The following is a 15,389-nucleotide window of genomic DNA, read 5'->3' on the forward strand; positions in this document are numbered from 1 at the left end:
CGAGACGAAATCGTTGGAGTCGGTTCAACCTTACACTGCCAAAATTGTATCGTCACAATGTTTTGAGTACACAGCAAATGTCTTAACATAACACTGATCCATAATCACTGACTCTGAGTGGACACTGGATTGGATGGATCATTTTCCTCAGAATTGTTTACTCACTGTCAACGACATTCCTATATTCTCAGTGACAGCTTATTGCCCTTCTGTATAATACTCAATCGCATGCAACCGAGTCCCATTTCTTTTGAGTGAAGTCCTATATACTCCTCAGTAGCTGGGAGTAATGAAACAGCTCGATTTTACACATACTACTTTGATTGTCCCCATGCCATTGATGATAGAATGATAGAATTTGTTTATGATCTGATCATTTTTGTCCATGCACAATAAATACTTTTATTTGTGTATGTTTGAGAAAGAGCACGGACTAGCAGGTAAAAAAAAGGAAGCAAGAAGGCGGAATAGCGAAACATAAAGTACAAACAAGGAAAATGATACTATACAATAAATTCCAAAAAGTTATTCATTTCGGGGTGTTGCGGAGCTAAACGTAGCAAGTGTGCAAAAGCCAGGGGGGGGGGGGGGGGCGGCGTGCCGGGAATAGATATACGCCCTCTACGGCAGGACTGAACATCATACCAATCATCAGTCCACTCGATCAAAATGGCCTCGAAACTGGAGCTTCAACGTGTAAATATTCTGTGCTCCTGTGGCACTCGTTCACCCGTAACACAGCTGTATTTCTGCAAGCATTGCCTGAAAATTCGATGTGGAAAATGCGTCGCACACGAGGTAGGTTTCTGCGTATCATGCCCAAGTTGATTTTGCACTCAACAACCATGATGTTTTTGTCCAGATGGTTGAAACCATTACGCTTACAGATATGGATTCTAACGTAGTGAGTAGTCGTGGTAGTACGGTAGTACGTGTACAGTACTCAGTAGTAGTAGGCGCTACCGGGCCGAACGCGAGCTCGGCAACGCCCCGGCCACAGCACAGGTTACTTCACGTACTTGTCCGTGGTTAATTTATTTCACGTTAGTACGGTAAAATTTACCACAGACAGTAGGGTGGATCCTAATGATAATGTTACCTTCTTTACGATATCCAGTACACTGAGTGCTACTCGATATTCTTGTAGAAACTAACTAGTCTATAGATGGAATGATGCTAGGTGTAGAGTTTCTAGTAGGAGTAGTAAAAAAAAAAAGGGCATAACATGAAAAATTAGCCCACTTAGTCAATGTGCGCACAATCATGCTTACGTGTAAAGTGAATGGAGGTGGTGTGGCATACTCATGAAATAAGCCCCACCACTGCGTGTCCGTACTAACTAATACTACGGCGGCTCGCCTATTTATACTCGTGAATTCAGCCCCACCGAGTGGCGTTCATCGGTAGGTAAGCACGGCGGTGGGGCTTCCTTCCACAGTATAATACTCGTGAATGCGGCCCCACCAAACGGCGTTTACGCGAAATTGATACAGCGGTGGGGCCGATTTCCACAGCATAGCATCTTTCGTCCTCTCTTTCTTCTCGGAAGGACTCCCTAAAGTAATGTCCCTCGACTAATTTAATGGCCAATTTAACCATAAATACAACCCTACCTAACACTTAACCCTAACCCTAACCCTAACCCTAGGACCTACCCTTGCTTGCTAACGCGCGGGTGCACGCGCACTGCGGTGGGGCCTATTTCACGATTTTGCCGGTGGTGTGACACACGCAATGAACAGATACTGCGCGAATTGAATGAATGGGGTAATTTTTTCACGACTAGAATTCTATGTCAAAGAAAGAAAGATAGCCATGGCACATAGCTACAGTAGGTATGGGTGGCCTGTTCATGTCTGGGCTATGATGGGTTGCATGTTTTAACAGGTGATTCAAGTTGTGACCACTGAATTTCGCATTTTTACACCAGAGTTGGCCTCATGCATAAAATATTGGTAGAAAGTGTATTGCAATGGATACAAGCTGTAGGAGCCCTGAGACATTTGGATTACAGAAAATGAAGATTGATTAAGTGATACTGTTTAAATGATGCACTACACATGTTTTACATGCACTAGGTGGATTCGCACTACTGTCCCAATTGTCTCGAGAACATGCCATCAGCGGAGGCCAAGTCCAAAAAGAACCGCTGTGGGAACTGCCTTGACTGTCCCAGCTGCCAACACACTCTGTCTCACCGAGCCACAAGTGTGGCAGTGCCAGACCCCAAGGACCCAACAAAGACCACCACCAAGAAGGTGTACTACCTAGCATGTGGACTCTGCAGATGGACATCCAGAGATGTTGGCATGGCAGATAAAGACTCTGGTACATAAAAGTGATGCTCATTCTATGTACATCATTAGAATTGAGGCTGTGTATGGCTGTTTAAAACATCTGTTTCTGACTGTCATACACACACATAGTTACCATTTAGAACAGTTACTATATCAGATGCTTTAAATATTTGAATGAGTTGGATGTGAGTTCTAAGCAAGAAGTGTCCTGAGTGTTTACTGAGAGCTGTATAACTGGCTTCATGTCTCCAGAAATGAATTTCCTGGTCTCTTGCAAGCTCTGCTGCTAGTTTTGTGATTAGGGTATTTTTGTTTATTTAATTGTTTTGCTTGTTTGTGTGTTTATGTTTTACTGAGAAAGAGAGAAATGTTATATAGGCCCTACTTGGGATATTAATGCAAGGTTGAAAAGGAAACAAGTTTGGTTTGCTTTATTTTTCTTAAATTTTTGTTGTTTTGTTTTGTTAATTTTTACAGTGTTTAACCCTATTCTTTGTCTACACAGCAAGTGGACCATGGCTGGAACCAGAGAATGAAGGTGCCAAAAGAGTAAGTTGGCATTTTAGTGGGAAGCTATACATAAAGCTATTTCATTTATATTAGGGCATTTGGCCTTAAGGCATTTGCAAGATGTATGCAGTTTTGCACTGTGCCCTATCTTTGAATTACAATTGGTAGGACAGAGACCTTATTCGTCTGTGAATAGATGTTTGAAATCTTAAGTATGAGTAGTTTTCATACCTTTGAAATCTACCTTGGAAGTGGGCTTAAAGTTCTTCCAAACTTATTTGCCCCTCTGCACCAATAAATATGATTAATTTCTGTGTGATAGGCTCTGTGCAGCTGGAGTACGTGGACAGATGGAAACTTCATCTGGGTTAAAATGTATCTTTCTTGGCCCAAATACTTTGGATTTTTTTTTTTTTTTTTAATATGTGGTTGGAGAACTTTCTACTACATAATGATGGTAGACTGTTCCATTCTGATATCTCTCTCTGAGAAAAAGAGAATTTCCTCAATTTTGTCTTAGCATGCTTCCTCAATATCTTGAATTGATGTCCTCTTGTTTTGCTACCAGATGAAAAGTCAAAGAAGTCAGCTGATTGGAGAGCATCTATTCCCTGTACAATTTTGTAGGTTTGTATCATGTCTGATCTATGACATCTGTAGGCCAGTGAAGGTAGCTTTAGTGTTCAAGCCGTGATGCATATTGCAGATATCGTAGGGGATGCAGTTGTCTTGTTGCTCGCTGTTGCACTTTCTCAATTTTCACAGCATCTTTCTTCAGGTAAGGATACCACATGGGTGCACAGTATTCTAAAGAAGGTCTGACTATTGACTTATACAGTTGTAGAAGGCCTTTCTCATCCATGGGAGTGAAAGAATATGTTTGATAATTCCAAGCTTGCGATTTGCAGCTGAACAAACTGTTGTTCATGATCATTAACCTGTTGAGGACGAGTCTCGAGTATACTCGGGCAAGTGTCTATGGGAAATGCATGTTGTAGCAAAATCAGCCCATCGTCGATGGGTTAACAGGCTGGTGTGGCAAAAGTGAGCTGGGCATGTATTCCCAATGAACAGGAATATACTGTTGGTCGCATGTACTGCCAATTAGCGTTCTGATAGATATCTGTAATAGCGCTATACCATGTACTCACATTCAGTGTGTGTTGTCACTGTCTGGCTGTAGATTGCAGAGCTGACTGACTACTACCACCAGCTGGCCAAGCAGGAGAAGATGGAGCGTGACCACAAGAAATTTACTCGAAGGCGGGCCTACTTCCGACTGCAGGAGAAATATCTCTCACCCAGTGCAGGCAGGAGAAGAAGCAGTGCCCTTTTGAGTTCATTTACTGGATTAGCGTAAGTTTGCCCTGCCTCAATCCTTGTTAAGTAAAAGAAGCCATTAATATGAATGTCAAAGAATCTAGATAATACTACACTTAGGCATGTTAGCATAGTTAGGTCCAGAAGTTTGAGGTAACAGTATCTCCCAGAATCATACTTGTATTTCAAGTGACAGATCAGATTAACATTATAGAACTCTCAAAGTTTGCAGTTATTTACAAACAATTATTGCTCAGGAACTTTTTCAACTGATTTCAGTACCCCATACATACAGCAGGCGCTGTCTTTTGAGACTGTGGATTAAATGATCAAACCTACAGCATGTACTTCTTGACGGTAGTGGATGAAGAACTATAAAATGCAGTAAATTAGAATCTCATCAATATGTAAACTGGTATAAGGGTAAAATACCATTGTGATGATTCTGTCGTTACACTTTCTCCCAGGCCAGTGTGTTTAGATAAAATTGCTCCTTGCCTGTCGTAATTTCTGAAAATTGTCTAAAATGTGAATTCCTCATGCTCAGAACATGAATGTAAGTGGAGTGATCAAGTGATGCTAAAGATAATCATACAGTGAAGAACAGGACTCAAAGTCCATCACCAAAATTTGTAGGCTGCCTTTTTAATCCTTTATGTGCCCAGCTACTGCTAAGCTTTCTCACTAGCATTCAATAATCCATCCAAACTTGACGTACAGGTACTCAGTACTTCAGAGTTAGCAAGCTCACTCAGCTATAGTGATGTGCCTCAGTTCAACAGAAAGGTCATATTATCACAATTGGGATTTGGGGGATGAAGCAGTCTCTATTCATGGCTAATCAGTGAAAAAAAAAAACACTTCGGCACACTTACCCATCAGCTAACAAAGCACAGTAAAAGTTAATGCAAGAACTCCAGTCATTGGTATATCATTATTTCATTACACAGGGATACGATCTCCTCTCTCATTCTACCTGGTCTCCCTGAATACAACAATGTAGAAATTGTACATGATCAGACAATGCTATAGATAGGGCAACTATGTCATGCAGGTTTTGATGAAATGTACTGTGCTAAACTCTTTGAAAAAAGAAAAATAAGTTTGAATACTACACAACGGTGTGTAACAAATCATAGTGAGTATCCTTCATCTCATCTGGAAACATGCTGTAGATAAACAGTAAACTTGGCCAACAGATGAAGAGCTACACGTATGTTTGAACAAGGTCATACTATTCGCAGTGTTAAGAAAGTTCATCTTTAGCTGTATGTGTCAGCAATGTTTCTGTACAACTGAGATGTTTATGCAAGATTAGACACTACTGTCTTTATAACCATTTTTATTGGTTGAAGTAGCATGTAGCAGTTATAACAGTTATAACAGTATTATTATTAGGAGTAGTAGTAGCATCATTTTTATGATTTTCATCATTTCTATCTTTGTAATGTTTCTTGCTATCACTGTTATGTTTGGTAAAGTCATAAACATGACCATTGCTTTGACAAACTTTTGGATAGTTGATCAGTTTGGTAATTTTTTTCATTTAGATTGAAGGATGAGCAAGCTGCAATCAATCCTGTACAGCAGATTGAACCTACAGAAGAGGTGGATCCCTTGCCAAACAAGATATTGACTCAGCCAGTTGTTTTAGAAAAAAGTGAGTTCACGTCTCCTATCTTTATTATCCCACAATTAGTGTGCAGAATGGGCAGTTATATTGTGAGGGGGATTGATTTTTTTTATCCATGGGTTGAAAACAGGAAACTGTAAAAGTTGACAAGTGTATGTTAGAAATTCGATATAATAGTTTCTAATTTATGTAATAAATTTATTTTTTAATCAAGGTGGAACAAATTATTTGTTTCTTTCTTTGGTTGAATTTCTTTTTGTGTGTGTCTGTGTTTGTTGCTGTTTTTAAGGTTAACTTGTGAGGTAACAAAATACCTTATTCAGTTAGCAGAATTTTTTTCAGTCTTTAAACATCTTGACTGTATGTCTCCTGTGTACATGTTTTCCAATCTTAATCAGCCTTGCGGTCAAATAGTAGACTAAAAACTTGCTTTGATTAGTAATGTGTCAATTTGAACAAAGTTCACATCATTGCTAATTTAGCCTTCAGATTTCTGAATTTGAAAGCTAGTAATTCAAGCACAGCTACTCTTTCCAGTATCTTGAATTATTAAATTCTAACATCTACAGTGCTCATTCTGTGACTATGGAATTGCCTCCCACCTCATATCCAGTGCACATTCCTAAGTTATTAATGTATACTGATTGCACATATAACTTTCTTCATTATAGTCTGTAACATCAACCACAGACTACAACATCCAGAGTACAACTGTGTGAGTGTAGAGCAGCTGTATCCACGACACAAACATCTACTTATCAAGAGATCTCAAAGATGTCGGGTAAGTCCATTCAACCTTTTTTCCCAATTTGTTGAAGGTGTTTTTCTTTCTGTCGTTGTCATTGTCTTTAATAGCCATCTTACATAGCATATTTCTTTTGTCTCTGTGTTTTGTATGTTGTTACATTGTACCCCTCCCCATCTTTCCATGTTATAGTTGTATGTCTACATTTGTGTAAAGCAGCTGTTTAAAAGGAGAAATGTTCTCCAGAAAGCTCTCAGAGCAATTAAATTTTTTTAGTCGAGTCTAGCAGATTGCAGTGAGTTCCATTATTGTTGGCTGAACTTTAAAAGCTTCAGAAGTGTCGAAATCATTATGTTTTCTGTTTATTTTGCTGAGCACAATTCAAGAGAATCAAGGGATTGTGTTCACAGTGATTACACATCATCAGAAAATCAGTGGTATACTGTATACGCCCTATATTTCGCGAGTCTAAATTTTCGCAAATCGGGAATTCCCTACGATTTCGCGAGTGGTTAAATCCGCGATCGTGGAGTCCTGTACTGAACAGAGAAGTGTACACACGTACGTTTTTTTACATCGGGATCAGAGTAAATATTTTCGCGTGTCTTAATTTCACGAATAGCACCTGACTTGCGAAATTTGCGAAAATAAAAACCTCACAAAATATTTGGCGTATACAGTATAAGGAAGGAATGCACCTTCACTTATAAATGAAGGTGATAACAAGTCTACACAGTGATGTGCCTTCATGTTGTATATGTAGGTGTAGTTGTACATTGTGTGTTTACACTTTATCAGCTGTTAGCTTTGTAGGAACAAGCATGTTGGTTGAGAAACATTTGTGTTAGTAGGAGATTGCATGGATACCAGTAATCAAAGATATGCATGGCAGTTGGGGATGTATAGTAATTAGACATCACCCTTCAATACGTAGTGTGCAAAGTAGTAACTAGCACTGAACTTACCTAACACCGATGCTTGTTGCTCCTGTTAGCATGGCAAAAAGTCAGTGACTCATGCTCTACACAGCCAAAGTTGGTACTGAGATTTCATTTCTCTATACATGCATATGATTTTTTTATATCAATTGTTGTGTTTTGAATGTGTAGGAATGTGAACACAATCTGAGCAAGCCAGAGTTCAACCCATCCTCTATCAAATTCAAGATTCAGCTTGTTGCCATGTAAGTATGATATAGTTAAGCAAGCATTATATTCTGTTGTGTGCCGGATCACAGCTAAATTTTGTTAGTGATACATTCTTGGATGGCTTATGCATGCACAGAGGTACTAACTTTTGAGAACCTTTTTATTTTTTTCCTCTTTTTTTGGGTAGTGTTAGTAGAGTTTTTTAATATAGAAACAAAAACTGACCGTTCATTGATATATGGACTTCAAAAGACATGCGAGTGAATGTCTGCTGTATCCTGAATTGAAAGTAAATTTGACGGGATGTCAAGGTGAAGAACAAGCCAAATCGCAAGAAGAACAAATATCTGAAAGATCTGGGGCCCGTTTCATAAAACTTGTCATCAGTCACAAGTTGTCATCGATGTGACAAGCTGCTGAAATCCTTACATCTGATTGGCTGAGAGCAAATTTGTCATAGAAATGTGGCAGTTGTCACTGATGACAAGTTTTATGAAACAGGCCCCTGAGTGAGCAAGAAGATAACGTCTGTTGATTAAATCCACATGCAGTGTTTTTCTCAAGTTTTGTAGAGCTATGTCTAAACTAGGTAATTACAGCCAGCAATGTTTCTACCAAGAGAAAAATTACATGTATCGTAGACTTTGCTAATCAGTCATGATTACTTGCCCATGTCTCACCCTGCAGTCAGCACATCCCAGACGTGCGCATCTTCCTCGTTCCCAACCTCCACTTTGGAAAGGAGAGCATTGTGACCCTCATGATCACCAATCCTCATGAGAAGGCTATGCCAATACGCTTTGATGGTATCAACCCTAAAGACTGTGATGACACTCATGCTACAGCACAGGTAAGTCACTAACCTGTGAGTATTACAACGTTCAGTCCCACTGATGTCTTGTTTTTTCATTGAAGGCAGAGCAGGGGTCGCACTTAACTTTTTTTTTAACTGGCCAGGCGGACTACTTAGAATCTATTTTGACACTGAAGCAATATTTTGGCTAGCCAGACGGACTAGTAACTTCAGAACGATTTTTAGCTAGTCCGACGTGATTTCGGGTGGCCAATGGCCAGCGGACCATCGCCAATTTCGAACCCTGCAGACTGTTTGGTAATGCATCCAGAAGGTATTACAGTACATCTTTCATAGTTTCACAAAAGTCTCCAAAATAAAAGAATTATTTGAAGAAAGGAAAGTCAAAACACAACTTAATATTGCACTTTTGATCTTGCCTTTATGTCTGCAGACAGATAATACATCATTGCCCTGTGCTGAATGTTTTTGTCCCCGCCGAACGAGTTCGAGCAGGGGACTATGAAACGGGCTCCGTACGTGTGTGTGTCCGTGTGTCCGTCCGTCCGTCTGTCCGTCCGTGTGTCCGTGTGTCCGTGTGTGCGTCCGTGTGTGATCAAAATCTTCAATTTGCTACTTCTCTGTCATTTATGAGCCAATTTTGATTCTGTTTGCTTTATATGATAGCACTACATGGGAGCTTTGAAACTTGTACACAGAATTTCAGTCGTGACCTTTGACCTTGACCTTTGACCTATATTGTACATTTTGCTACAAAATGCTACTCCTTCGCCATTTCTGACCCGATTTCGATTCCGTTTGCTTTATGTGATGGCACTAGGTGAGGGCTTCAAAACTTCTACACAGAATTTTGACCTTTGACTTCTTTGACCTTTGACCTTGATTTTTTGACCTATATTGTACATTTTGCTACAAAATGCTACTCCTTCGCCATTTCTAACCCGATTTCGATTCCGTTTGCTTTATGTGATGGCACTAGGTGAGGGCTTCAAAACTTCTACACAGAATTTTGACCTTTGACTTCTTTGACCTTTGACCTTGATTTTTGACCTATATTGTACATTTTGCTACGAAATGCTACTCCTTCGCCATTTTTAACCCGATTTCGATTCCGTTTGCTTTATATGATGGCACTAGTTGAGGGCTTCAAAACTTCTACACAGAATTTTGACCTTTGACTTCTTTGACCTTTGACCTTGATTTTTGACCTATATTGTGCATTTTCCTACAGAATGCTACTCCTTCGCCATTTCTAACCCGATTTCGATTCCGTTTGCTTTATGTGATAGCACTAGGTGAGGGCTTCAAAACTTCTACACAGAATTTTGACCTTTGTCTTCTTTGACCTTTGACCTTGATTTTTGACCTATATTGTACATTGGCTACAAAATGCTACTCCTTCGCCATTTCTAACCCAATTTCGATTCCATTTGCTTTATGTGATGGCACTAGGTGAGGGCTTCAAAACTTCTACACAGAATTTTGACCTTTGACTTCTTTGACCTTGATTTTTTACCTATATTGCACATTTTGTTACAAAATGCTACTTCCGGCGGGGACATATGTTACGCACCGCGTAATTTCTACTTTTCCTTGTTTTCTTTTGTTTTGTTTTTTCGGGGATAGGGGGTTGGGGGACAAAAAACATGATTTTACCTGCAAACGAAGGTGAAGTTTCTGCAAGCTTTTTGAATATCTGTGATTCATGATTGGTAAGAGAAGAATACAAAAAGTATGTAAGAATTTTGTTGTATTTCATCCTGATGTTAGCCAGGTTTCAGGAAAAACTGAAGTTATTCAAGTTGTCCATGAATAGTTTGGTCTTCAACAAGCCTTTTATACAATATATAGGCCTACTAGAAGAAGAATATTTTTTTCCACACATTGCTTTTTATTCAATGATCAAATGTTATGATTAGTCTAGTAGATGTTTTCATGTGTTATGCAGAAACTTCTTTCCACGTAAGACACTTCTTCGACCCTAATGTGTGGCACATTAATAATTGCACCTCTTTTTCTCTCTGTAAAGTGTAGAAATTAAGCAGTTTTGCCAAGACATTACAGATGCAGCAACAAAGAAGTGATTTTGTTGTCATTTTCCTCCTGAGAAGAGAGAGAAAAAAAAAATTATTGCAGAATTTACCCTTGTGGTCTTTTGGTACTTTCTTCTTCTTCCTATCTTTAGCCAGAGACATAATGTTTGATGCGAATGGTAACGTGTTGATTGTGAAAAATTGTGTGTCATTGAAATTGTTGTCTGCACTTTTTTTACGTTCGTTTTCATTGCAAGGTTATCCCCCCTGAGGATGAGTTAACCTTGGGACCAAAGGATGTGACTGCTGAGTATGATGATAGTACATCTGATTTACATGACTACCATGACAATACAGAGTAAGTTTTGATCCTTAGAAGTACTTTGCCAGTCTAGGTTTGTGTTTGGCCATCTATCCAGTGAAGTCATTCCCCATAAGAGTGTCGAGATCAACACCCCTTGGAGACTTGCTGGATCTTCCTTACAAAGCTTTTGCAGAGTCTTGTTTGAGTATGCTTCATTCAACAAGAACAGAGTTGACTGAACTTGTATAGGGCAAATCACCATTCCGGGATAGTATCTTGCAGTAATCCGCTTATCATGTGAATGATTTTGATAAACATGTAGGAGAAAATACAAGGACAGAAAAGTAAGTTATATTAGAAATCAAAACGTTGTGGATTCAATAAAGTTATCACATTACTGTGTAGAATTTAGAGTTTGTAGATAAACATTAAACAAAAAAAAAAAAAAGTTAGTTTCGTTAATATTCTTCCTTGTTCCTTGAATATTAAGGTAGAGAATGCAAGGTCAGAGAGAAAGAGAGAGTTCGTGACCTTTTCAGTGTGACATAGTAACAACATGTATCTGCCTGTAGCCACACTCCTAGTGTGTAGTGTGAGGCCAAACCATGAGATGAATGTGTGTATGTTTACAGTTTAAAGATTATGTTGGAAACTGTATCTATATAACTTTTATTTCAGCTATGTCCATTTCCGGAAGGCTCACAAGCTTGGTGTTCTATTCAAAGTTATTCCCCAAAGAGCCAGTGGCAACGTGGTGGTAAGAAAGCTTGCTACTACCCTTCAAGAGTTATACTACTTCACTAAAGATGTGTGATTGTGAAATAAAAACTACAGACATTAGCATGGAGAAGGCCGTAGAGAATCATTGTCATAATTGTGTTTAGGCAGGGCTCCACACTAACTTTTTTTTGGATGGGGCCACCAAAATCATCAATTTCACATTTTTGGTAGCCCGAGAGAAAAATTTGGTGGCCCGAAAAAAAAAAAACCAATAAAAAACATGAACTCACTGCATGCATTTGTGCATTTCCGGCGCAAAAAGTTACGAATTTATTGACATACTTTAAAAAAAAATTTGATGGCCCGAGGCAGGCCCCCAAATTTGCCCTTTTTTTAAATTTGGTGGCCCCGGGCCACCGGGCCACCATTATGTTAAGCCCTGGTTTAGGGTTATGTAATTTGTGAGCACAAGCGGAAGGATGTGTAAATGCAGGTAGTGAGTGTGAAGCAGCCATATGTACCATCAGTGAAACAACCTGAAGTTTGAATGAATACTGCAAATGCTGCCATATGAGATGAAGTCATTTTACACCTACGTTAAAGGGGACCTCCGGAAGATTTTCAGACTTTTACATTAGAACAGCTAAAATAAGTTATACTGAGTACAGAGTCTCAGAATTTATAGTGACTGGGATGAGGAATGATAATTTTTTGAAAATTTATAACAAATTGCAATGAACTAGGATGATGACATGACAGCCTCACCTTAAGAATGCATGAGTTTGGGCTCATGGAAGCAGAACAAAAGAAGAAGGCATGCATAGAATCTGCACGGGTGAACTTGTTAAGCTTGTGGTATTGTAATGGAATTACACTGCTACATTTCTGAAATATGTGAGGCTCCTATTTCATAAGCACTGTTCAGTGTAATTTGTTTAAGATTTTCAGATTATTGGTTTCTCTGCTCAAAGGCCGCAATAAATTCCACAAGTCTATACATGGAGCTCTTGATTTATGTACTACATGATGCGAAATTATGAAAATTGTCTGGAATGCCCCCTTTAAAGTCTTTGTCATGCAGCAAAATAACAGAGCGAGCTCTGAGCATCAAATTCTTATTTCGCACTATCTTTTATGGAATAAGAAGCACCTTCAGTTGTCTTAGACGAGATCAACTATTTGCTCAATACTCAATGTAATTCTATTAGTGAATTGTGCATGTCTCCTTTTTACAAATGCTGATAGTGTGAAACTCTATCAGAGTTGACATTAACGCAGGCTTATTGTCAATACGTGTCATTGTTGTGTTCCTTGTGCAGTGATGGTGGTAGATTGAGATGTTATATTGTGCACATGACATGACATAAACTGTTTTCACTGAATGATATGAATTGTTCTTTTTGTCCAGATTGTCTTCACTTTGAAATACAACTATAAGAACTCTGCACTACGAAGCTCCATGGATGAGGAGCGGTCACCACAGGAGATCTGGCTTGAACATGAGGTCACTATTGACTTGGGCCATCTTGTGAAAGACTAATTAGAGTATTTGTGCAATTCTCCAGAGTATATCCGGCATGATTAATGTTGTAGCTAACCTGTGAGATTTGTTAAATTTTTCTTTTTTTTTAAACTGATGCAAAATTGTTTAAACATAAATTATTGTCCATGTGAGAACATTTTGCCTTGCAATTCCCAGTGTTAGAATACAGGATGTGAAACAGTATTTTGAATGTATAGATATCCATTCAAGATGTCACACATGTACATGTACGTTCATCACTCAACAGAGTGTTCTCACCCTCTCTCCTCGTAGCCTAAGGCTCAGTCTTCTTCTTGGCCTCATTTTGTCTAATTAATATCATATACACTGACTTTTGCTACCATATGCAGCATATTGCCATGCATGCTTCTGGAATACACTGTGAGTTGGAAGTTGCAATATCTTAACATTAATTACAAAATGCAGTATGATAGACAATGCACACGATGTTCCACAGTCTTAGAGTAGATAACTGCAAATGTTATTAAAATATATCATGAATTATTGAACGAAGGTTTTGGGTTTGCTCTAGAGTTTTCTGGTTGTTTTGTTTCTGTATTTAGGCTGCATGGCAATATGTATTTCCATGTATGCCAGTCTTAAAGAAAATTTGCTGCTTGGTATACTCACTGCTCAGAAGATAATGTGCCAGTCGATATCTCCTACAATGCTTTTAAGCTTCTGTGTGGAGCCCCTCAGTAAAAGCCTGTATCAGTGATTGCTTGGGTATCAGGGTGCAGCTTTGTGAAGTTTAAGAGTCTGCCTTGGGATCTAGAAGCCTATCAGGCTAATATCCCGTTTTCTCTGGCATGAAGTGATGAAAAAAAAGCCTCCTGGTAATGGCTTATTAGCATTTTGTGGCTTTCTTTTCCCTCTGCATACAGCGGACATGTCTTGAAACATTTTGTTGAAATCACCCTGTCCTTGTTTATTTAGTCAGCAGTCTATCTCCCAGTAGGCAAACCAACATGCTTCATGTTAGATGTTTCAATTGTGAAGAGAGTTTACACGTAATGTATACATGAATACTATCTTTGCATATTCATAGTCCCTTTTGATTAATTCATACCATTGTATGCCATACAGGTAGCAAATGACTAAAGAGTGATTTGGCTGCAAATGCTAAACTCTTCCTGTTCTTGCCATATATCATTGCGGAGGAAATTGTACTGTATTTATATCTCCAATATGTTTATTTCTTCTGTATGTTGAGCATAAGAGGTTTTTTGAAAATGTTGCAAAGACTGCAAGATGATATTAATGAAATGTATGTTCAAAAGTGTAAATTTGTATGTAGAACCGAAAAGAAAAACCCTGATTACAATAAATTCAGCAGTGCATGTGAGCATGTTTGTTAAATGCAATGTAATGTACGATTCAAGGCAACATATTATTCTTACAGTCTGCACTATACAGTGTGTAATCATGAAACATGATAGTCTGAATTGAAAATGTGTATAGAACATAGACATGTGTGTGTGACTTACAGTTGCAAAATGCTGAATATACAATGACCCAGTTCATAATATCAAGGGCTGTATGCTATTGATGCTCTGGGCAGTATTGGTGAATTTTATAACTCACCTTTGAAATGAGCTGGTGCAAGCGTGCATTGTGCGTTGTCCGTTGTGTCGCCCCTAAATTAAGGAATTTGAATTAAAAAATTTTAGAACTAGAAGTAATTGAGCTACTAATGTTTTGAATAAGTAGATCAGTGACTAGTTTCAAGTTTGTTCATCGAAAATCTGGCAGTGCCCCTTGGGGGCCAGGGGAACTTGGAGCTAAATTAGGGCCCAATTTTCACATTTTCATCATCTTCTTGGAAATACATGGTCAAATTTTTACCAAATTCTTTCACTGTGTATATTCTGAACACCATTCCTTTGTACATGTATAGTACTTGCTCAAAAAGTATGGAATACATGATGGTATATATACATAGATATTCATGGAGGCTGCCATTTCAAATGTTCTAGTAGAATATGCTAACTTGCTGCAAAGAACTAAATGGACTGTTCAAACCTAGAGCTGGGAACATGTAATTCAAGAAAACATACAATTATGTGAATGTAATAGAATCAGGTTAGTACTAGAGGACTACGGCTTTATAATCTACACGTCCATGTTTGATGTAGATATAAGACATGCTATTGATATCATTGCACCAATGTTCAGTTAAGCACAGTGCTTTGCATGACCTTGTGCTACTCCATAATTATCATTATTGTCAATTAATGCAAGGACAATGTCAATGAAACTATTGCCTCCCATATGTGATAATATCCACAGATATAGTGCAGGACTGTGGGTAATTCTTTTTGT

At 38.6% G+C, this 15,389-nt stretch overlaps 1 protein-coding gene across 1 annotated transcript; it reads left to right on the plus strand.

Annotated features, from left to right (window-relative positions):
- The first annotated feature begins 669 nt into the window (after positions 1–669).
- On the plus strand, positions 670–13,381 carry LOC139711585 (dynactin subunit 4-like). Its single transcript, XM_071623466.1, has 11 exons — positions 670–798; positions 2,079–2,328; positions 2,803–2,846; positions 3,991–4,163; positions 5,678–5,787; positions 6,432–6,541; positions 7,615–7,688; positions 8,341–8,503; positions 10,758–10,858; positions 11,483–11,561; positions 12,933–13,381. Exons 1-11 carry the CDS (start codon positions 670–672, stop codon positions 13,062–13,064), a joined length of 1,365 nt encoding a protein of 454 aa, XP_071479567.1. The 3' UTR covers positions 13,065–13,381.
- The last annotated feature ends 2,008 nt before the right edge of the window (positions 13,382–15,389 follow it).

Source organism: Diadema antillarum, unplaced genomic scaffold, assembly GCF_040938485.1.
Source record: "Diadema antillarum isolate AM-2024a unplaced genomic scaffold, OU_Dant_1.0 seq00001671_RagTag, whole genome shotgun sequence".
Lineage (NCBI taxonomy): Eukaryota > Metazoa > Echinodermata > Echinoidea > Diadematoida > Diadematidae > Diadema > Diadema antillarum.